At 40.1% G+C, this 23,945-nt stretch overlaps 1 protein-coding gene across 1 annotated transcript in view; it reads left to right on the forward strand.

Moving 5' to 3' along the window:
• The window catches only part of PPP1R9A (protein phosphatase 1 regulatory subunit 9A), a 147,146-nt gene that overhangs the window by 92,712 nt on the left and 30,489 nt on the right, over positions 1–23,945 (forward strand). The window contains 2 exon segments of the mRNA XM_086614686.1: positions 11,862–11,997; positions 20,564–20,719. Coding sequence (XP_086470812.1) covers positions 11,862–11,997; positions 20,564–20,719 — 292 coding nt within the window.

Raw genomic sequence — 23,945 nt, forward strand, 5'->3', positions numbered from 1 at the left:
GAGAACAGCCCTGAGGAAAAGGACTTGGGAGTGCTGGTTGATGAGAGGCTCAACATGAGCCGGCAATGTGCGCTGGCAGCCCAGAAAGCCAACCGTATCCTGGACTGTATCAAAAGGACCGTGGCCAGCAGGTCGAGGGAAGTGATTCTGCCCCTCTACTCAGCTCTCGTGAGACACCACCTGGAATACTGTGTTCAGCTGTGGAGTCCCCAACACAAGAAGGACATGGAGCTACTGGAACGAGTCCAGAGGAGGGCCACGAAGATGATCAGAGGGCTGGAGCATCTCTGCTATGAAGACAGGCTGAGAGAGTTGGGGCTGTTCAGCCTGGAGAAGACAAGGCTCCGGGGTGATCTTATAGCAGCTTTCCAGTACCTAAAGGGGGCCTACAGGAAAGCTGGAGAGGGGCTTTTTACAAGGGTGTGTAGTGATAGGACAAGGGGCAATGGATTTAAACTGAAAGAGGGCAGATTTAGGTTAGATGTAAGAAAGAAATTTTTCACTCTGAGAGTGGTGAGGCAGTGGAACAGGTTGCCCAGAGAAGTTGTGGATGCCCCATCCCTGTAGGTGTTCAAGGCCAGGTTGGATGAGGCTTTGGGCAACCTGGTGTAGTGGAGGATTTCCCTGCCCATGGCAGGGGGATTGGAACTAGATGATCTTTGAGGTCCCTTCCAACCCTAACCATTCTATGATTCTATGATTATTTGGTAGAATATTAGTTAACTTGGGCCAAACCGTTCCAGAGACTGTTCCAGTGATTTAGGAGTGTAGATGATCAATTACTAGTGCTTGGGAGCATTCCCTGGCACTGTTTAATTTACTGGCATAAACATAGCCCCTGTGTCCTGAGATCTTGCTAGTTTCAATTTTATGGCAAGTTCATTCTTGAAATATTTGCACATTTAGACAGGAAATTATATGCTTGAGTGAAATGTATAAAGAAATCGTCGTTTAAAAGATTTTGACTGAATTATGAACCATTTTGCTAGATATCTAGAGTGTTGCTTTTAAAATTGTGTGACATGAATTAATAAGATTCAGTGGGGCTGGATTTCATTCGGAGTGGCTTTTCTTCTCCTTTCCTGGAAAAAGGAACAACTTGACAGGTTTCATAAAATCATAAATCATAAAATGGTTAGGGCTGGAAGGGACCTTCGAAGGTCATCTAGTCCAACCCCCCTGCAAGGAACAGGGATATCTCCAACTAGATCAGGTTGCTCAGGGCCTTGTCCAACCTGGCCTTGAACGTCTCCAGGGATGGAGCATCCACCACCTCTCTGGGCAACCTGTTCCAGTGTTCTACCACTCTCATAGTAAAAAATTTTTTCCTAATATCCAACCTGAACCTACCTCCCTCTATTTTAAAACCATTACCCCTTGTCCTATCATAACTGGCCCTCCTGAACAGCCTCTCCCCATCTTTCCTGTAGGCCCCCTTGAGGTACTGGAAGACCGCTATAAGGTCACCCCGGAGCCTCCTCTTCTCCAGGCTGAACAGCCCCAACTCTTTCAGCCTGTCCTCATAGGAAAGGTGCTCCAGCCCTCTTATCATCTTCGTGGCCCTCCTCTGGACCCTCTCCAACTGGTCCATGTCCTTCTTATGTTGGGGGCTCCAGAACTGGACGCAGTACTCCAAGTGAGGTCTCACAAGGACAGAGTAGAGGGGGAGAATCACCTCCCTCGACCTGCTGGCCACACTCCTCTTGATGCAGCCCAGGACGCGGTTGGCCTTCTGGGCCGCAAGAGCACATTGCCGGCTCATATTGAGCTTCTCGTCCACCAGTACTCCCAAGTCCTTCTCCTCAGGGCTGCTCTCGATCCAATCACCACCCAGTCTGTATTTATGCCTGGGATTGCCACGACCCAGATGTAGGACCTTGCATTTGGCCTGGTTAACTTCATGAGGTTGGTACGGGCCCACCTCTCCAGCCTGTCAAGGTCCCTCTGGATGGCATCCCTCCCTTCCAGCGTGTCGACGGCACCACACAGCTTGGTGTCATCGGCGAACTTGCTGAGGGTGCACTCCATGCCACTGTCCACGTCACCGACAAAGATGTTGAAGAGGGCCGGGCCCAACACGGACCCCTGAGGGACGCCACTCGTGACCGGTCTCCACTTGGACATTGAGCCGTTGACCACTACTCTCTGAGTGCGGCCATTGAGCCAATTCCTTATCCACCGAGTGGTCCATCCATCAAACCCATGACTCTCTAATTTAGAGAGAAGAATGTCGTGCGGGACAGTGTCAAAAGCTTTGCACAAGTCCAGGTAGATGACATCCATTGGTCGACCCTTGTCCACCGATGCTGTCACCCCATCGTAAAAGGCCACCAAGTTGGTCAGGCACGATCTGCCTTTGGTGAAGCCATGTTGGCTGTCACCCACCACCTCCTTGCTCTCCATGTGCCTTAGCATGGTTCCCAGGAGAATCTGCTCCATGACCTTGCCAGGCACAGAGGTGAGGCTGACCGGTCTGTAGTTGCCCGGGTCCTCCTTGTTCCCCTTTTTAAAAATGGGGGTTATGTTCCCTCTCTTCCAGTCATCGGGGACCTCGCCAGACCGCCACGACTTCTCGAATACAATAGCCAGTGGCTTGGCAACTTCATCCGCCAGTTCCTTCAGGACCCGCGGATGGATCTCATCAGGTCCCATGGACTTGTGCACCTTCAAGTTCCTCAGATGTTCTCGAACCTGGTCTTCAAGTTTCAAATAACTTCATCCTCAAGCTGATTGGATGTAAACATAAACTCCTACCCCCATAACTGAAATATCATCGTAAACATTGATTTAGCTAATTTTTTTAGTCTTTCAAAGTCCGAGATGCTATGTTGTGGAAGCTCCCACCCAGTTTTGGTGCACATTGATTAATGTGGTACAGCATTGTGACAGCTGGGCAGAAATACCCGCTGTTCATCCTTGCAGGATAACTTGCCAAGCCACAGGGATGGTGCTGTAGGAGCATTTAGCTGGACTGTGCTATGAGGGTGGTCCATCTTGCCTAGAATCTGGATCATCTAATCATTCTGATTAAGGACGTGGTCTGAACTCAGCAGCTTTCTTGTGACCCATCTGGATTTCCTTCCTGGATTTTCTTCCCATGGATGCCAACCAGGGTGAGGGTGAGGGAAGGCAGATCTCACCTCAAAGTGCAGTCAGGTTTTAGAAACGTTCTCAGGTAGCACTTGTACCTTTTGAACAGGGCTGATGTACTGCTTCACTTGCATTCAGGTGTGTTAAAGCATGGATTTACTAATGTGTTTCTTTGAGCTGGCCATTCCCATAAGAATTGTGTGGTGCTATAGAGGATGCTGATTAAATGATTATCATGTGCTCAAGGAAACCTTTTATGCAAGTATGGTGTTGGGATACTGTCAGGCTGTCTGGAAGAGATGGAAGAGATTCTCTTCCTGCACTTTCAGAAGAGCAGAGCAATGTAATGACCAGAACCTGGAGAGGTGCCAAAACATTGAATCCCTTGGCTAATTTTGAAGTACTCTTGAATAAAGCTAATGTGCCAGTGAGGCCCTAGACTAGAATTGATTTCTGTGGAAATAATTAATCTAAGTGCATTAATATTGGTGTGTGGGTTTTTTACGTGACTTCCTAATCGTCTGACTCGATATCCATTTAGTGTTGATAGTAGCATAGCTTATCAGGGGCTTGTATCCAAGATACTGTGGAGAGACTGCTGAGAGTCTTCTGGTGCTTAAGCTATTACTTTGCTGCTCATCCACTAGCACCATTGATACTGCTGAAGAAGACCTTGAGTATGTTACAGGGCTCTAGGAGCTACGGTAGAAGGGCATAAGAGGTATTTCTGTTGATCATGCTAGTCAGGTAGGATTGGATGCAGGACAGCCCCTGGTTGTGCAGCTGATGCTGCAGGGGAGGCATTGTTTTTTATGGACCTTCTTGGAGGAACGAAAAATGCTGGGGAGTGAAGGGATCCACCTGACAAAGTGGGGCAAGAGCATGTGCCAACAGGTCCCATAATCTAATTGGGAGGGAGGGTGACCTAGCCCTTGCTCCAGAAAAAGTAACAAGTGAGTTCATAGGTTGTGCTTAGGGACTTACAGAGGACTCACACTGCATTGCGGTTTAACAGCTGGTAAATAAACGCCACACAGCTGCTTGCTCGTCCGACCTCACCCCCTGCAGGATGGGGAAGAGAATTAAAGGGGAAAAGGGAAGGACACTTGTGGGTTGAGATAACAATTTAATAATAATATAAAATTAAAATTAATAGTGATATAATAATATATGAATATAAATATGATGATGATAATAATATATACAGACAAGCAATGCACAGTGTAATTGCTCACCACCTGGTGACGAACGCCTGTCCCATCCCATCAAGCAATCCTGAAACACGTAAGTCTCAACACTTCAATCCTGGACAAGTAAGAGACCCGGGGGCGGGGGGGAGGTGAAGGGGAGAACGAGAACTCCGAGAGTCCAAGAGAGTCCCCCCAGAAAAGAGAGAGAACAGACCTAACTTCCTGCTCAACCTTCATCTATATATAGTTGGCATGACATTGCATGATGTGGAATACTCCATTGGCCAATTTGGCCCTCAATTCTAAGTGCAAGTTCAAATCATAAGGGGAGTTGTGGGCCCTTTGTCCTGGCCATGCTCTAATCTCCGCCTGTTGTGCTCCTACACACTGGCAAACCATGGGAAGCTGAAAGGTCCTTGATGTCTCACTACCAACTATAAACATCAGTGCACTATCAGTATTCTTCTCATAACAAATCGCATACTAAATACAAAACACAGAGCTCTTCTAGCTGCTAAAAAGAAAAACTAGCTCTGTCCCAGTCAAAACTAGCGCACACTGCTCCAGCATCTACTGGAAGGGTAACATGGTTCGGTGCAAGTAATCAGGAGATTTTTGGAATGTGTCAAAATAACTTCTTGACACAAGCGTGCAGTGAGCCAACTAAAGGGGGCAGTCTGCTAAATCTGTTACTCAGAGATAAGTTTGTGACCAGTTTAGAACTGATCAGTTCTTCAGTGAAGGTTGATGGCAACTTTAGAAGCATTAACCATGAAATGGTGGAGTTTAAGAACTGGAGAGAAATGAGGATGAACATTAGAATTACAACCCTGGACTTCAGGAGAGCAAATTTTGGTGGGGTTCTATGAGACCACTGCCCTGAAGGATAAAAGTACTCAGGAGACCTGCTTGATCTTTGAGGATATAAGGATATCAGAGGAGACCATGCCAAAAGCCTTGCAAAAGTCAGTTTAAGCAGCATCTACTGTTCTCGCCTCCTCCGTGAAGCCAGGCCTGCTGCTCAGTGGGGCAGGAAATGTTGGAAAGGAGACAGAAAAGTCCGAGATAAAGTAATGACTGCTTTGCCTCAGTTTTTCCATGGATTGGCTAGTGACCTGGAGATTGTTGCAGAGACATCTTCACATTTCCTGCGTTCTCCAACAATTTGCCTCAGGGCAGCAATGGTGCTGGGGTGCCAAGGTTCATATATAGCTCTTGGTATCTTTAGTGCCTGCTACTCATGCATCGTGTGCCAGACTTTGTCATGGTGTGCTATGACAGTTGTTCAGTCAGTGTGAGTATGGTTATACAAGTGAAATAGATGAGCCCTTGTTTAATTTAAATACTTAATAATTAAAATATTTTTAAATAATAAAAAATAAATATAGTTAATTAAAAAATGATACTAACCAAACCACTACTTCAACAACAACAGCAAGTCACACAGCAGACACTATGCACACATCTCATTCTTGGCTCATTACTGTTAATGTGTTACCTATAGCTCATGCCATGGCCACACCAAGGAAGTTGTGTTCCCATGTACCTGTCCTGACTGCTGACTGGCCAAAAGAACACCCATGTTGGCTCAAATCACTGATAAGTTGGGAGTCATGCTGTCTCTGGTCAAATTCAGAGTACAGCACATAGCTTACTTTATCCTGGTCAGCAGGTCGAGCGAAGTGATTCTCCCCTTTTACGCTGCTCTTGTGAGACCCCACCTCGAATACTGTGTCCAGTTCTGGTGTCCCTGCCATAAGAGAGACATAGATCTGTTGGAGCGTGTTCAGAGGAGGGCCACAAAGATGATCCAGGGGCTGGAGCACCTCTGCTACGAGGACAGGTTGCGGGAGCTGGGATTGTTCAGCCTTGAAAAGAGAAGACTTTGGGGCGACCTAATAGCTGCCTTCCAATACCTGAAGGGAACTTACAGGAAGGCTGGGGAGGGACTTTTTCCAAGAGTGTCCACTGATAGGACAAGGGGAAATGGGTTTAAGTTGAAGGAGAACAGATTTAGATTAGATCTTAGGAAGAAATTCTTCAGTACGAGGGTGGTGAGACTTGGGAATAAATTGCCCAGAGAAGTTGTGGATGTCCCCTCCCTGGAGGTGTTCAAGGCCAAGTTGGACAGAGCCTTGAGTAGCCTGATCTAGTTGAGAGGCGTCCCTGCCCATGACTGGGAGGTTGGATTAGATGATCTCTGAGGTCCCTTCCAGCCTATGCCATTCTATGATTCTATGATCTTGGGTCTGGGGAGAAGGACGGAGGCTACAGAACTTCTGCACAATAGTTCAGCTTACTAGCAGCTCTGTCTCCAGCGTCCTTGGAGGCTCTTCCCCAAAGTTTGCTTTTCGGTGCTGGCTTTACATAGCCAGCATGCTGCACTAAACATTACATAGATTGGCCTGTCAGATATTTCTTGTGTGATCTTAGATAACTTCATTCAGTCATTGCCCCTTTCATCTACTGATGGTGATTACTTCCTCATGTTACTGTGGGTGCTAGTCTCCAGGCAGAGTTGTCCACTTGTTTGTGTTAGTTTTGGGTCACGACCGTCACTGATCTCCAGGCAAACCTTGTTTACTTCCTTCTGTCAATCACCCTCAGTTCCTCTTGGTTACAGCTAATAGCTTTAAAGATTGCTGTGCACATGCTTGCTCTGGTGCGAGGGAGGGCTGGGTGGATTTACAGGCGCAAGGCAGACGTTAGCCGGTTTGTGGGTGAGGTTAGATAGGCTGACAGACAGGGCTGTTAACCTCAGCAGGCTGGAGATAGGAGCTGGCAGAAACCTTACGAAGGGAGGGCAGATGTGAGTCCTGCATCTGGAGCAGCATATCCCTGTGTGACGCTGTGAGCTAGAGAACAGCTGTGTAGGAAATGCCCTGGGAAGAGGTAGAAAGAACATCTTCAGTCCAAAGAAAAAAAGAATGGGATGGCAGGCATCTTAGTGCTGTCTCAGCTACCTTCATGGAGGTAGAAAGGGTGAACTCACATTCTTTGTACAGTGACAAGATAACAGGCAATGAACAGAAATTGCAGCAAGGGAAATTCTGACTATGTATTTTCACCAGAAAAAAAGGTACTATGAGGTTTCTCCAACAATGGAACAGGTTGCATCCTATGATTAGAGAACTTCAAGGCCGTGACAAAGTTGGCCCTGCTTTGAATTGAGGAGGTTAGGGTGGACCAGAACTCCCTTCCAACCTAAATTATTCACTGTCTTCATGACTGCTATGTTTTGGATGATTTTATCTGAAGAACCTCATAGCTTGTGAATTCCTTGTGTACAGCCAGCAACCTCTGCATTCGAGGCTGCCATCTTTTAAGAGAGCTTGATCTTTCTCATGAAAACCTGACAAGTTCCAGCTTGCACTGCTGTAACTAAATAAAACTGCCTTCTTACGGGGTTCACACCACTCTTAGCACTTTGGATTAATTATATGGCTATTATCCTAATGGAAGCAGCCAGAGTAGGTAATTGAAGACATCTTGAAATAAATTAGATAAATGGTAGCAGAAGCATCTTTATGCTTTAAAGCTCAGAGGAGAACTGTTTTTAAAAACCATCTGTAAAACTCCCTCAAATACAATGAACTTTACTGTAGTTTTTTTATTGACCAAACTATATTTTATAAAGGTTAGAAGAAAAAAATCGTGAGTCCTGTTGCAGCAAAAAAGCCATTCTTTATTTCCTGGAAGAAGTCTACTGTATTTTTACTTGACTTTTGTTGAATTTAAAGAATCCATGCTAAATTATTTCAAACGGAGCATTTAAATGCCTAAAGTATTTTTAGGTCAAATCGTTCACTGAGAAGAAATCAGTAAAAATCCGTGTTGTGGAACTTCAGTTTAGTGTTTAGTTAGTTGGTGCCTCCACACATTTTTCTAGTACCAAAGTTCTTTTCAAAATGGAAATGCTTCTTAATTAAATTAATTCTTATTATAACATTTCTTTTTCCCCTGGTTGGTAAAAAAAAATCAATAAATTATTTTTTGTTATTTCATCAAGCACAGTTTCTGCAGATCCTCATTTAATGAAAGCTGGAAATATGCAGAAAGCCATATATCAGGAGTACTTTAAAATCATTAAATCATAACTGGATTGTAGGAGATGTAGGAGTTGCTGCCAATTTCAGTACAATGCTTTTCTTAACCACCGGTACTGTAGTTTAATTTTCAGTTTCTCCAGATACTGTATTCTTTTAGATATTCTTAAATCCAAGATAGAGTCAAGTATTAATTAGATTCTTAGCTCTGTCCCTATTTGTTTTAACCACAACCAAATAGAATATTTCACAGCTGGTAATTCAGATAGGTTGTGTGTAACTCTGAATATCAAGGTCAGTTCATGCCCTTCTTCCCTGTAGTGTTCTCTCTCTTTCTTTTTCATGGACATCAGAAATAATCAGTAATGGCCTGAGATTTAGTACAGTGATGGCTTGTAGTACAGCTTCACAGATGCACTGGGTTTTATTTTGCAGTTGCTGGCTTTAATAATTAAGAGGAATATTATGATGAGGTTTAAAGACTTTAAAACCTTCATTTGTCTCAAATCCAGAAACATAACCAGCTTCTTTAATATATTTTTGCTGATAGAATTTATAGTTCTTTGTTACAACACTTTGGCCCTTGAGACTAATTAATCAAGTCTGAAATGCATGTTCTTAATTTTGGTGAGCCAGAGTGATGTGAAATACATAATTAGCCACTTTGTTGAAGTGTGCATAATATGGTTCAGTGACTAATTTTCTGGTCAGTGAATCACAACCTTATGTCTCCTTTTTGTATTTAAACACTTCAGATTATGATAGTTCTTGTATTTAAAACATTCTAGGCCTAAAGATCTAATTCATGCTTAGCATTTTAATAACTGCCTCTGCTTTATGGTGTTCTAAGAGAGAAATACGTATTTGTCTCTCTTTAAACTATAAATTTATAATTTATGGCTTCTTTTAGTTACAAGTTAAACACAATTATATGTAGCAAGGTATTATTATGTTCATGGAATGTAACAAGGCAAAAGATTTGGTTCCATTTGTAAAAACTATAATTGTTGACAATGCAATATTGCATTTTACAAATTTACAATTCTATATCTATAACTGACATCAATTTTAGATTGAATGCTTCTAAATATTTATTTTCAGACACTTTGGAAATGTCTCACTTCAATGCAGTAAATTCTAGGAAAATAAAACGTTCCTTGCCTATTTCCATTTGGAAAAGCATTTGCTTTAAACTTTGTCATTGCTTTGAGGCTTTTATTCATCTATCGTCTAACAGCTTCAGGTATCATTGAGGAACTTCATTTTGACATATGATTCAAGCCTTGAAAATCACATCACTATAAACTGTGAGTGGCTTTGGCATGAGAAGAAATCATTCAATTAATAAGCTTCAGCATTTTTACTTTCTACCTAAACTTACTTGTCCCTATGAAAATAGTATTGCATTACAGTCTAATGTGTCAAACCTCTCCTAAATTATCAGAAGTTATCAGACTTCAGATGCTTTACATACGATCTGTTCTGGGTTTTCAGTGTACAAAAATGACCATGTGAAGTATTTCAAGTATCTTTATTTTCTAAGGGAGGTGAATTATCAGGCAGAGGGCAGGAGGGAATACAGTATTTGCATCACTTTGTGTGGTTTCATAATTTACCACATTGATGAACTCCCTCATGTATTTACAAACGTGGTGCTCTCCTGTGTATAAATAATACACCCATGCATAATGTTACTTAAGGTGTTTATTTAAAATAGAAGTGGGTTTTTTTCTATATTCTCTTTCAACTTGTTTTTACATAGAGGAGACAAATACATCACAAATATGAGTTGGATCCTTTTTTACTTTATGTAGTAATATCAAAAGTTCATTGTTCCTCCCCATTGAGACTGAAAACATGGTTGGTTTAGTCTTTGTAATACTTGGCTGTAAAATTGAAATTCATAGGAAACAGGATCCAACTATGAGTCAGTGTGCAGAACAGATGAAGTATGGGGACCATGAAGAAACATTCTTTTTAATTGAGCCCAAGGTTTTTATCATTAATGAGAACCAAGGTCGTATTTTGTAATTGTAGGATATGAGTGCCAGACCGTGATCTGTTTTGATCAGGATTAAAATGCTGATGTTATTTTCTTGATTTTGTTCCAGTTTCTGCTGTATTTTCTATAAATGTTTTTAAACCAAAACACTTTATTGCAAATTATTTTCAGAGCACCTTGTGTCATTATTTCAAATGGAGTCACTCGTTCTCACCTTTCTTATCCTTTTGGAAGTAATTACTGAGTTTGATGTTTTGACGATATTGAAATAATCTCCAAATTGTATTCCTTTCTGTAGTGCCTGACTTCATAGAGTCTGAAAAATTGTTTGGCATAGGAAATGGACTCAGGGTCATCCACTCATCGGAAGTTACCTTACACATGGATGCCAAATCCCAAATGACTTTAACAGTGATAGGCAGTATTAATGAAAATCATTTCCTTACATGAGATATTACGCACATTTCTGCCTCTCATTCCAAAAATTAATTAAATTCATCATTTGAGCTAAATGTTGTGGAAACAAATAATTTACCATATGCAGTATCTCAGTGTCACTTGCTCATGCTTTTCAGCTCTACATAATACTGTTTTCACCTGTAGTTACATAATTGTCTTTCTAGCCTGCTAAAAAAATATTCCTTCAGGTGACATCTTTAAATTGTGCTTTTGTTCAGTAGTTTACAGTGTTGGTGTGTATAATGGGTGTTTATCATTAATACTATATATAGCAAAATATCTAATCATGGTTATGTGGTGAAGAAAAATGCTACAGTCCAAGCCAATTCTCAGTTTCAGTTGCTGAAAGCAAGATTGGAAAGCAGTCTTGTAAGTCTCAATGAAGAAAGAAGCACTTCCCTTGTCTTTTGTTAAGCCAGAGAAACGTACTTCCAGTGTTCAGCAATAGCTAACAGTGGAGAAAAATGCTCCTTAGCAACAGAAGTCCATGAAATAAAAGAAAGACTTAAATGCAGCTTAAAATTAGAGAAATAGTGTCTTGTCAGATTTAAAAATGTGGAAATAAATTCTCTGTTAGAGACAGGAAGAAGACAAATACAAAAGCTCAGAAATATCTTCTAGTCAAGATGGAGAAAGAAGCCACTCTGGTGCGTGTTCCTTTCACTACAAGCTGCCAGAAGTTTGTCTGTGCTGTTACTGTGCACCTGGTCTTCTGTAGCTTCTGGAAAGTGTGCTGCTTTTAAGGGAATGGAAGTGATGATATTTTTAAAATTGCCCTGCTCTAGGTCTGTGTCTGTGAAGTTCAAAGTCAGCGAATCTTTTTTGCTGAAATTTGAAATGTAGGCTTTAGTGGTCACTTTTTTCCCCCCTCCTGTAAATACTGTCGTGGTCTGATCACTCCTAGTCTTGCACATAGTGCTCTTCTGGCAAACGTCATCTGCAGAACACGTTTAGAACAGTCACAGCCATGCATCTTTGGAGAAGAAGGCTGCCCTCTATACAATACACAGCTAAAAAATCGAGAACTTTGGTAAAACAATAGGAGTAATATTTCTTCGCTACTGTTTTGTATAGGTTTGTAATTGGACGAGAAAAACCGGGACAAGTGAGTGAGGTTGCGCAGCTGATTAGCCAAACTCTAGAACAAGAACGCCGCCAGAGAGAGCTGCTGGAGCAGCATTATGCACAATATGATGCAGATGATGATGAGGTAACACACTGTCTAGCGTTTCACTATTTGGTGTTTTTTAATGTTGTTTTCTATTCCTAATTCCTTCTTTTTAATGGTCACTCAGAGGTCAACTTCTGGCCCTCTCCATTACCTCTGCTGCTGATTTTTACAGATTTTGATGATGAATCTTATTTGAAGAACAAAGTTACTGAAAAGCTTTTCAGCCTGAAATTAAAATATTTGTTTTATTCCAGAAGAGCAAGTATCAAATTGGTCGATGCTTCTGTAAACATTGCTCTTCTTCTAAAGGCATATACTTTTCTGAAATAAAGGAATAAAATTGGTTTGCTTGTGCAAGGAAACATTCTTGGTTTGCTTGTGCACTGAAACATTATCGTTTTGTGAAAACTGGTAAAAGTGGCCTTCTAACTTTCAGAGAGTTAAGGAAGTTTTAGACCTTTTTTTTTTTTTCCTGAAAGAACTGATGTTTTTCTTAGTTCAGAACATTAAGAAATTTTCTGAAAATCCTAGGAAAGAGGTTTTTGGTTTTTGTTTCTATGTGAACAGATAATCCACACGATAGAGAATTAATCTACCTTGTCTGAAGCATATACCGATGTTCGCAATTAGTGCCTGGTGTCCCAATACAAAGGTTTTGAAACTATCAAGTTTAAGCAGTAAATTTTCCATAATGTCTTTCTGTTCTCCCTCTCTCTCATAAAATTCCTAATATGCCTAAATACCAAGATACTTGGAAAGACTAATGAGAGAGCTTTTTCAGAGACTACTGTCTGTGTTACTCCCTAAATTAGCTGCTGGGTTAAGGCAAAAGGCAGTTGTAACAAATGGCTTCCACATAGCCCAAGCATACCACCTTCATTTTGCATTATCTTGAATAATATTATTTGAAATGCCAGACTTCATTTATTAGAGTGTTTTTGTCCTGGGCCAGATTTTTTATTTTAATTGTGGAAGGAGGCAATAGAGAGGGGGAGATAGAGAATTCATGCTATGCATTTATTTCAGTTCAGTTTTTCTTTTAAGTACTGAGACACGGCTTCTAAACAGTGAATTAGACAAAAAAAAATACTGTGAGATAAAATCAGGATACACTTGTATTTTGAAACACACTGTTAAACTAGGAATAAGTCAGAACAATCAGAAGTGTCCTAGAAGACTAAGTAGAAATTCTATCTAGTCCTAGTAATGCTTTCACTGACTTTAATTTCCACTGATATTTAAAATAAAAATATGTCAGTGTATTTTAAAATGAATCCTGTCAAAGGTGCATATTTAACTCATACAAATAAAATTTGTACTCGTCTGTATACATACAGGCGTATGTATGTGTGCCTGTGCAAGACCTTGAAGGCTAGAAAATCCATATCCTGTCTGTTCCCTCCTCAAACTATACTATAGAAGCATGCAAGTCTTCTGACTTCTGTTTAGTCTAGAATTAAAATTCAAGATCTTAAGTAATTTCTTGAAGGAACTCTATCATTTTCTCAATAGCAAAAAAGAGACAACTCCCTCTAGCATTTGGAACAAGAGGCTTCTCACAATTTATCACAGCATGCTGTAGTCCACAGGGTTTGAAGTCCTTGACATTGTTTTATAGTAAATATAGCCTGATAGCTTTCATATTCAGGAGAGGTGCGTCCTAAATACCTGATGTTCAAATCCGTCTTGCTGTGTACTCACATGTAGAGGGGTTGTGTGGCTAAAGGCAGACCTATGTAAGTAATTAATGCATTACACCTTTTATCTAGAGGATGCATCTACCTGCAAAAAAATTGCAAAGATTTGTGTTGCTTCCCTTCGTGCACCACACAGATGTCATAACTCAAGGTCTGGCAATAAAGAAAAAGTTGTTAAAACCATACAGATCAATACTGATCTTGGTAGTACCTCAGCCTTCAGTAGGGATTGTTGCTGTGCTGACGCCAACAGTGACACTTTAGTACTGATGACCATGCAGTGTTTTCTCAGCACAGTAGTGAAACAGGACAGGGATGAGTATCGGATAGTTTTTGTCATGTGTCATCTTGTCTTTGCAGTTAAGTGGTTACAAACTCTTAAGCCCTGTTCACTGCAGAAATTTTTAACAGAAAAAATACTAGATGCATAAAGTGTTTTCTATTGGTAATGCCTTTGGATGATAGAAAATTAAATAGGGCAAGTAATCAACTGAGTTAAAAGCATCTTTTCTTATTATAGCACTACATTGAGAAATATGACCACCGCAGTGACCATGATGTGCTTTTTGGCCATTAGTGTTTGCAGTGCAAAGGGGACTTTTATGCAGTATGCGGAAAAGACATCTACCAGAGGAGATCCAGAGTATCATCAAAGATCTCTTTTGGAAGGAGAAGGAATTAGGCTTTGGAACAAATGCAGTACTTCAGTTCTCAGAAACCACATTGGGATCATTGAAAATGATACCCATTTCCTGCTCGATGCCATATATATATATTTGGAAGGGATGTGGTAAACCTTATTATCAAAATAGATGGCTGGGGTGTAGTTACTAATGTGTGCAATGAGATGTTCCTTTTCTTAATTAGCATACTTACCGGAAGTAGATTTTATTTGGAACCTGAAGCAGTCCTGGATTTATTTTTTTTTTTTGTCACCTGATTATGCCGTCCGAGTCAACTCACATAACTTGCACCATTCCTAGGTAATTGACACAATAGAAGCTGTGAGCTAATGCGCATTAGACACAGTTCAAAGACATTTTTGGTCACCACAAGCACTTGTGCTCCATTTACTGTCAAACACAAGCATTACTACTTCGAGGGCACCTTGCTCTGTGAGGGCAAATGTGGTTGAGTTTATGTTGCTATATGCCAGACACTGCTGCCAGCCCTGCATTCTTTGGCTCTGTTAAGCAGGGCGTCTTTGGGGCAAGAAAATCTCAATTTACACTAACTCAGTATCCACAGATGTACAAAAAACTCCTACCCTTTCAAGTCCATTTCCTCAATGTGATAGCGATTCTGACTGCAGAGGTTCAGGAATATTTAGATTGCCCGCGTAAGGAGTTTTGTGCTGAGGTGGCACAGAATTGTACAGGAGTTGCTCAGTCTCAGAGCTATCGAACTGTCCTATTTGTTTTCATATAGTTCTTAAAATATGGTAACATGGATCGCCACCTACAATGCTGCTTAAATAAACAAGAAAGTGATCTTTATTCCACCCTCCATTGAGGCTGTCAAATTCTGAGCCTCAGAGACTTTACTACAAAGACAGCAATAACGTATCATGTTTCCGGAGCAGGAAATCAGTGATCTGTGTTTGAGTCCAGGAGTCATTGCACATGACTGTGTTCGGTAGAGCTGGGCAAATCACGGGAAGAAAGTGTGTGCCAGGCGTGGTGTTTTATCTTGCTGTGCCACCAGCTGGCTGGATTTCCTCTGTTTTGAAACATAGGACAGTCTTCATCATGGCCCAAGCAGCATCTAGCTGTTTTAGAACGATCGGAGTTCTTTAAAATAGCAGCATTATTGAAACAATTTTGACTTCTGCCAGCCAAAGAAGTGTGTGCACTGGACTTGAGTCAGATGCTAAATTAGAGAGATGCTTGTTAGCCTGCTGTAACTTCTTGTTCCATTGCCTTGCAAGAATTTTACATGACAGTTATTTGTTGGGGAAAATTCATACTCATACACGTAGTGTTTCTGAAAATACATCATTTGCTGTATAAGTAAGCCTGAAAGAAACATCATTTACTATATAAATGCCCTGCTTCCCTGCACTTCAGAATCTGCTGTTATTATGGTCTGCAGGTCACAGAGTTGCAAGATGCTTTCAGGTGCCCCTTCATTTAAACCTTTGCATGGAAACACAAGAACCTTGTGCAGAACTGACGAACACTAAAAGGGCCGCCCACAATGGGGTCCATGCAAAGACGAACAGGATTAATGTACAACAACGTACGTAATTTGTTGTTAAGCTCCCACGAGCCAAGCAGAGCCAGCAGTATCAGTTATTTCTCAAGCACTGCTTACGATAGGCAGTGTTGGCATTTCCTGATGAGCCTGTGCTAACTAGGATAAAGCTGGGACAGTATGTTGTTCCAGGTGCTGCCCCTAGATAGCCTGCTGCAGAGTTTACTCATCACCAGTTCATCTAGCTTCCTAAAATCCCACATCCTTTTAATTTGTTGTATCCTGTCAGAAAACAAAACTCAAAGGCTTTGAAGTAGGCACTGTCTTTGTATTTCCTACTTAGTATGTTAAATACAAGCTGAATCTGTATCCTTGACTGAAACCTTCTCACTTCCCTGTGTTAACATAGTGTTCCGTGCACATTTTATTCAAATTCTGCCATTTCTTGGAATTTTGATTTGAACATGATATTGTTTTCTTGGTGTTCTACAGTGAATGGCAAAAGTCACATAAAGCAGATGCCCTGTTCCCCTGAAGGCTGCACATGGTGATGCAGAATGCGAAATTAATAACATACTGCAGAATTCTATTCACTTTGTGGCCATGGACAAGTAGTTTTATGCAAGTGATGTTTTAATGTATTATAATATCACTAATAGTCATTTGAGTATTTTTTAATTTTTAATTCTCATCTACCAGGATATTTATCTGAGAGCGAAGCAACATTAGAACCATTGAAGAACATCTTGGCACACACAAAAAGAAAAATTTTGCAGTGTGCTTGAATATCTTGCACTCAAACACTACATTTGCTAAACAAGATCTTTCAGAGAGTACGGTTTTTCCTACGTCATTAATATGAAACACTCCTGTAAAAGCGGTGTTTGATACTATACCGTTATGTTTTTCTTTGCTCTTTTGAAATAATTAAGTATAAAACATCAAAAAAAATCAAATGAAGACATGGGCTTGAGTTATTTTTATAGTTCTTCAAATGGTGTTCCCTGATTGTGGGAGAGTGTCAGCATAAACAAAAGATTTCGCTTGATACAACCTTTGTTATGGTGATTTGGGGAAGGTCTGTCTGTATTATCCTGGCTAGTGCTGTTGCTCCTTCTTTCTGCTTGGGAGTTTTAGGCCCATTTCGAGAATTTACAAGGCAGTTAAACAATGTGAGTAGTAACACAGTGTCACTTTTAAAGTGGGAAATTGCACTTCATGTTGATAAAGATAATTTCATGCTATTAGCTGTGATAGCATATAGCAAAATTGAATGGTTAATATCGGAAGTTATTGCTGTAGATGGGATAAGCTTAACCTGTAGGTGCTACTGAAATGAGAAATAGGTGTTTTGCATGAATGAATTTTGCTCACCAATACAGACTGAAGAGTCTGAGATTTTCCTTCAAGAGCATGTAAGTTTTCATTGACTATTGAGTAAACAAATACTATTGTTGTTGTCAGCTAAGAAAACAAAATGTATTGCAAGGAACCTCAGACAGCTGCACTAACAACTGTTACCTTAGAAGGCTTTGTTATTTTGAATAAAAATGACTTTTGTCTGTGCCTAGCTACTTCTTGTAAAACCCTGAATGCCCCGTTCTAGCTTACTGGCGCAGGGTCTTAACACCCTATTAGTTTCGAGTGAAACAGACATCAGCAGAGATTTATTTTTTTTTTCAAGCAAAGTATGTTCCATGCCATTTATGACATGTATTTCCTTAAAGCACACATCAGTTCTTTTGTACTTGTAGTTTGTATTTCACGTGAGTATGAGATCGCATCCCTTTCTTTTGAAGACAAAAGCAAGTCTCATTTATTTCTGTGTTCTGTAATGTGTTTGTGTCATCCTGCTGTCTTGTTTACCTGAGCAGACTGCAGTTCTTTGCTTTGATGACTACTTTTTGCATTAGTTGAAGCAAGAACGGCTGTGCCCATTGACACTCATTATGTACAATTTCAAGCAGGATTTTCCTCTGTGTTCATTTTAAGCTGCCTGATATCCCTCTTCAAACACTCTGGCTCTTGAGGCCAGTAGAATATTGCCTGCTCTTGAATTTTTCCCCAATATAACTTAATCCTTCATTTGTGTTCATTTTCCTTTTTGTATGAAGTACTTCTTTTAAGTCTTTGGAGGAATCAGTTTTAACTAAACTCAGCTGCTTTTATTCTTCTACCAGAATTGGTAAATATAATTAGAATTTTGCATTAAATTAATATATTCCTTTAAAATGCACATGTAGCTGAGCCGGATCTGTTTTTTTTTAAATAAAATGGTCATGGATTTCCTAGTTAATGGTCCTATTTCTGCCTCCTCTTTGCATGCTTCAGAAATTTCCTTGCCATTGCTGATGGACCTGCCAAGGTGTTTTTTTTTTTTGTAGAAGTGATAGTTGTGTATCACCTTATAGATTTTTCAGGGATAATGACTGCAAAATTGACAGTGTATGGATTGTGTTAGTATTTTGTCCCCACAATGATTCATTTCATTCAGATCTTGCTGGGTTTTTAGAATTAGTTGTTCCTCTTCTCCCTGCCCTGATGGTGTGTGAAGGTGGTGTTACATGTTCTTGAAAAAATCCAGGAGAGTTAGTAGCCTAATTTTCTGGTTAGACAGTATCTGCACATAGTCATGGGAAATAAAATAGAAACAGAAGTTACTACAAGTGTAAAGTAACAGAAGGTTTTCTGTGTGCATATGAGATCTAGACATACAGAATGATGAATTTAATTTCAGATGTTTTGACTTTCTTTGTTCTTTAAAACTTCAGTGGTTTTAAAAAAGAAAAATATAGATTTTTCCATGATCTTTAAAGGTCCCTTGCAACCCAAACCATTCTATGATGCTATGTGCTATTTATCCAAGAAATCGTAATGTTTGATTGCAAATGTATCACTTTATTGTTGGACACATATATCTTTTCTGTCTGTGTGCACTTGTGCACCTTGACTTAATGTGCTTCCATGCACTGCTTTTTGATTGAGAGAGATTTACATAAGCCTGAATAACATCTGGGAAACTAAACTAAGGTAGAAAGTTGAGATTTGAACTAATGTTCAGACATCTGAGTTCTTAATCTGTTACTCTGAAAAGTTCTTTTGACAAAACCCGACACTAATAGATAATCCTGGCAGTACTGGGAATATACTTCTGGTAATAGTATTATGTGCCTTCATCTCAAGAACTGAAAGCCCATGAACAAAACTTGAGTAGTTACGTCAGACTTTTGGTGTTATTACTGTAAAATATGAGAAGGGCTGCACATCTTCCCCCGCCCTTCCTTTTCCATGTATTTATTGATTCCCAGGCTTTATAAATCCAGATGTGGCCCTGAGGAAAGTGTTTGCTTTGTAATATGTTTGTGTAGTCATTTGCATAGCCTGCAGGCTATTCATGATCTGTATGTGAAGTACTCCCTCTTCCAGAGCGTGCGGTGGGAAAGAGAAGTGGTACCCAGCCACCTCAGGCATGGGGAGAGATGAGCATAAGTGTATGTGCAAAAGATACAGGCTGAAAGAGTTGGGGCTGTTCAGCCTGGAGAAGAGGAGGCTCCGGGGTGACCTTATAGCGGTCTTCCAGTACCTCAAGGGGGCCTACAAGAAAGATGGGGAGAGGCTGTTCAGGAGGGCCAGTTGTGATAGGACAAGGGGTAATGGTTTTAAAATAGAGGGAGGTAGATTCAGATTGGATATTAGGAAAAATTTTTTACCATGAGAGTTGTAGAACACTGGAACAGGTTGCCCAGAGAGGTGGTGGCTGCTCCATCCCTGGAGACGTTCAAGGCCAGGTTGGACGAGGCCCTGAGCAACCTGATCTAGTTGGAGATATCCCTGTTCCTTGTAGGGGGGTTGGACTAGATGACCTTTGAAGGTCCCTTCCAGCCCTAACCATTCTATGATTCTATGATTCTTTAAGATTGTCTAGGCAACTTGGTGTTTAATATTGCAAGTTTTTTGTTTTCAATAGTATCGATTTGTTTTGTTTAATCTTGAGATACAGATTGTAGCTTACGATTTGTTAAAATTCTGTTTTATCAGCAAATTGTTCCCATCCAATGGTTTACCAGCCCAAGAAACACCTGCATTTTCTGTTTAAAACTAGCTAGAAGCAGCTCCTTATTCAGGGTGAAAATTCAGTAAACTCTGACTTCAGTCTCTGAGCTTGTCTCTGACACTGAGTTTCTTTTTCCTGCTGTTTTCTTTCTGTGTGGGTGTGACTTTTCTCCTGTTAATTTGTTTATGAAGAAGCAGCCAATGGATTTTCAAATTCAGCATGGAATATTACTGGAGAATTACCATCCCCAGATGGCTTACAAAAGACTAATTGAAGATCCTGTCAGTCCTATTCTGCTTTTATTTCCGTTTGGAGAAGATTCCTTGTTAAATCAGAGATAAATTTGGAGAGATCTTCCTGTGGAAAAGAGGCCTGATTTGGAAAAGAATGAAAACCATTGAACTATACAGCCAGTAGTGCTTAAGCACTTAAATCCTTAGTGCCTAAGACACTGTTTCCTCCTCTCTCTTAATGTTCTGAAATACCAGTGTGGAGTTGTATTTTGTCTGGTAGAATTCATAAGTACTGGGTTTATAGCTAAAGAAAAAGCTAACCTTTTTTGTATGCAGTATACTGTATTTGCACAGTAGCTTAATTACTCTTTGAACAGTTTCTGCTTATAAGAGGATAACTGGAATTTCTTGAATCCTATAAAATTAAGACAGGGGAATATGCTACAGATGAAGAAGATGAAGACATGGGACCTGTCATTCCAGGAGGTGACATGGCTATTGAGGTGTTTGATCTCCCTGAAAATGATGACATGTTCTCCCCCAGTGATGTGGACACCAGCAAGCTTGCTCACAAATTCAAAGAGGTAAGTTATAGATCAGAAAATATTCCTGAAATATCTCATTGGAATTAAATTTCTGGTAATCTCATTTCTCAGTGCATGTTTTTTTCTCTTGAATACTAGAGGTGATTCTAGCTGTTCGTATGCACAGTACTTTTGAATGACTCAAAAAGTTCTGCTTAAAAGAAGTGGAACTGTTCTTTGGAGTTTTTTTAACATCAGCTTTCAGGTGACTGCCCATTAATGGAGGGTAATGTATAATTTAAGTTTTAGCACAGAAGTTATTCTGTCTCAGCACTCAGTTTGTTATGCTTTGACCAGGAAGACAGAGTGCAAGTTAATTCATTACTAGCAGGTTGCCTTTTTTTTTTTTTTTTTTTTTGTAAGTTTCCAATCAAAAGTGGTCAGGAAAACCAAACAACAAATTTTAACAAAAAGGAACATACAGGGCTCTTCTATACCATTACGCTACACTCATCCATATACTGCAGTGCCGTATGTTTGGCCGTGTGTTTAGAAAGATGCTTTATAAAGGAAGCAAGCCCGTTTCAAGCTGATGTTTTACCAAACTCTCTGGTTACAGTGTTTGTATAGCATGCACTGGTACTAACAGAGGCTTGAATCAGTGATGTTTGTTGCAGCTATTGAATTCATATAACTTAACATACCAAAGTACTGAAAAGAAGTTTTAAAATAGAGAGGCTTCCTTTTAATCCTTCTTCCCCTGTCCTCTCCCCTTCCCTTCTCTCCCTCAAACCAGATATTTTATCTTCTACAAAGAGATGTTGTTACTACTCTCCTGGGAGAGTGATATGTAGAAAGTAATCAGTCAATGAGCGACCAGTCTTTCCGTTTTCTGATGATACCCTTTGCAGCCTTTGGATGCCTACTGTTATTCATCATTGTTTCCTGAAAGTTTTCGACTTTAGTTAAATGATAATTTTGTTGCTCCATATTTCAAGTCCCAGGCTCTTGTGCAAATCAGCAGAACAGTTTACTTAGTTTTCTAATATTATGCATCATACAGAGTGCCGCTTTCTCAAAGCAGTGGGAAGATGCGTCCATTCTGACTGTGTACCAAGGCTACGCAAACTACAGATGTAGTGATGGGCAAGACACTCACCTTGGAATAAATTACCTGTAAAACTATGCTTGAATACAGTTTCCATCAACTTGGGTTATTGCCATACTTGAGCATGTCCAAACTAATTTGAAGCTATTTGCACACCTGTCTAATGTAATGGCCTCCAAACACTGGTGTAGAGGAGATCAGATTAAGGACTTTGGCGTCCTCCAGTTTAAGTACAGATGTGAGCCTGAGAAGAAAATTTCAAATGCTCCTGCATAAGAGTAGACTCTTTTTCACTAACCCACGCAGTTACCGCTGTTGTGAGCATGCCACTCTTGTTTTGCTGATTGTGTTTAACGGTACACAGCTGCATTTTGTTGGCTGCTACAGAGTACATGTATTTTTCTTGGTATTTGCCCTGAATTCTTTCAACACTAGAGGACTTGTTCACGATCACGCTGCACAAGCCCACACAATGTTTTCTGGAATTGTATTTAAGAATAACTGTTCTTTCTTGTTCTTACTGCAGAGATTAATGAAAGTATTGAACAAGTGGGTTGGACATAATCTTTAAGCATAATAGTTTGACCTAATTAGTTGCATTCAGTCTTTGCAATGAAAAATGTGCTCACATACTTTGAGAGCACTCTTACTTGAATTGCCTTGCTTTTGGAATGAAAGTCAGAAGAGAGATGGGCATTTGTGGGTGAATCACTGTACTTTCTGCGAGTCTTGTTTTCCTGGCTGTAAAACAGGGGAAAAAAGGGACTGATTTTCCTTAACTGCTTGGAGAGAAAGAACTAGAAGCTTTATTTTAGCTGAGATGATTGAAGAGAGACAAGATCTGCAGGGAGAAGGGACATCTTATGTAAGAATTAGGTATTATATTTCATGTCTTAATGAATACATGAAAAATGGATTATTACAATATGCAAATATATAATGATTCTGTAAAAATTGGCATAGGGATTATTGGATTCCATTGGGCACTTTCTTTCCCAGTCTACTCTGGATGTTTTAACATTTGCTAGCTTTTCATCCCATTCTATCTTTTGTAGTCTTAGATTAATTCAATCCATTTTCTCTATATATCTTACTGTTTATAAAAAGTTTCATCGTTCTGAAGAAAATTAATCAGCTTTTCAAGACATCTTTGCAAAGGAAATGCGCCAAAAAATATTCAACATATCTTTGTTAAAATGAAGCCTTCACAGTTTTATATTGACTTAGAAAACATAACAATACAAAATACTATCTGCTAAGAATTTGTCTGGCATTATATGGGACATGGAGGAAGGTATTTCTGTTCCCCTATTAGAAAACTTGCTTTAAAAATTTTAACTATGGAGGCCAGATTTTCCCGCCAGTTGACCTTGCCTGTTGTTCGGTCTAACCCATGTGTTAATATTTCTCATCTATTCTGCAGGCATAATTAGTTATGTTAAAAAAAAAGAAAAAAGTAGATGTCCAGCTGCACATTTGTCTGTTCAGCAGGAAGGTGTCTTTTTCCTTCTGCCTCAGTGGGATCTGCCATACCATGTACTGATTCAATGATCTGACTGGGTGCTCAGTATTCATTTTTTTTGACTTAATAACAGAGACTGTAAAAATAACTGTTAAAACCATCTGTACCTGAGCAGATTGTCATTTATGCAACAATATGGAGTTTATTTGTATGTAATAATAAGCTGTTCAAGTGCTGCTTGCTGGTTCATGGAGTTTTTAGAAGAAATGAGAATGGACTGTAAGCAGGTAGCCTAAGGCTTTGAGTCTTGGCCTTTTGATTTCATTATTAACTCTGCAAAGGGCAAAGTCTAGCTCATTCATCCTTCCCCTGGTTTTATCTTAATCCGAAAGAGAGCTAAGCAAAGGCATGGGTTCTTTATAAAACACCTTGGTTCTTTTGTAACTTTTCACTAAGAGAAATGACAAGAAAAAACTGTTCTCAGACTCTGAAAATTGCAGATCAGAGGTTGGATTGGATGAGCTGAAAAATTGCAAGTAACCTCTTGCAAATGCTAATTAAACTATCTTCTTAGTTTCCTCTACTACATATAATTACAAAAGAGTATATATCCTTCTCGACTTCCTGGTCTACTGGGTGGAGTAGCACCACTAGTCACTTCTTGCCATCAACACCAGCTCCAGGGCTGCCGAGTGCCCTGTTCGGAGCTGCACTGA

This window comes from Tauraco erythrolophus, chromosome 7 (assembly GCF_009769465.1).
Source record: "Tauraco erythrolophus isolate bTauEry1 chromosome 7, bTauEry1.pri, whole genome shotgun sequence".
Taxonomy (NCBI): Eukaryota; Metazoa; Chordata; class Aves; order Musophagiformes; family Musophagidae; genus Tauraco; species Tauraco erythrolophus.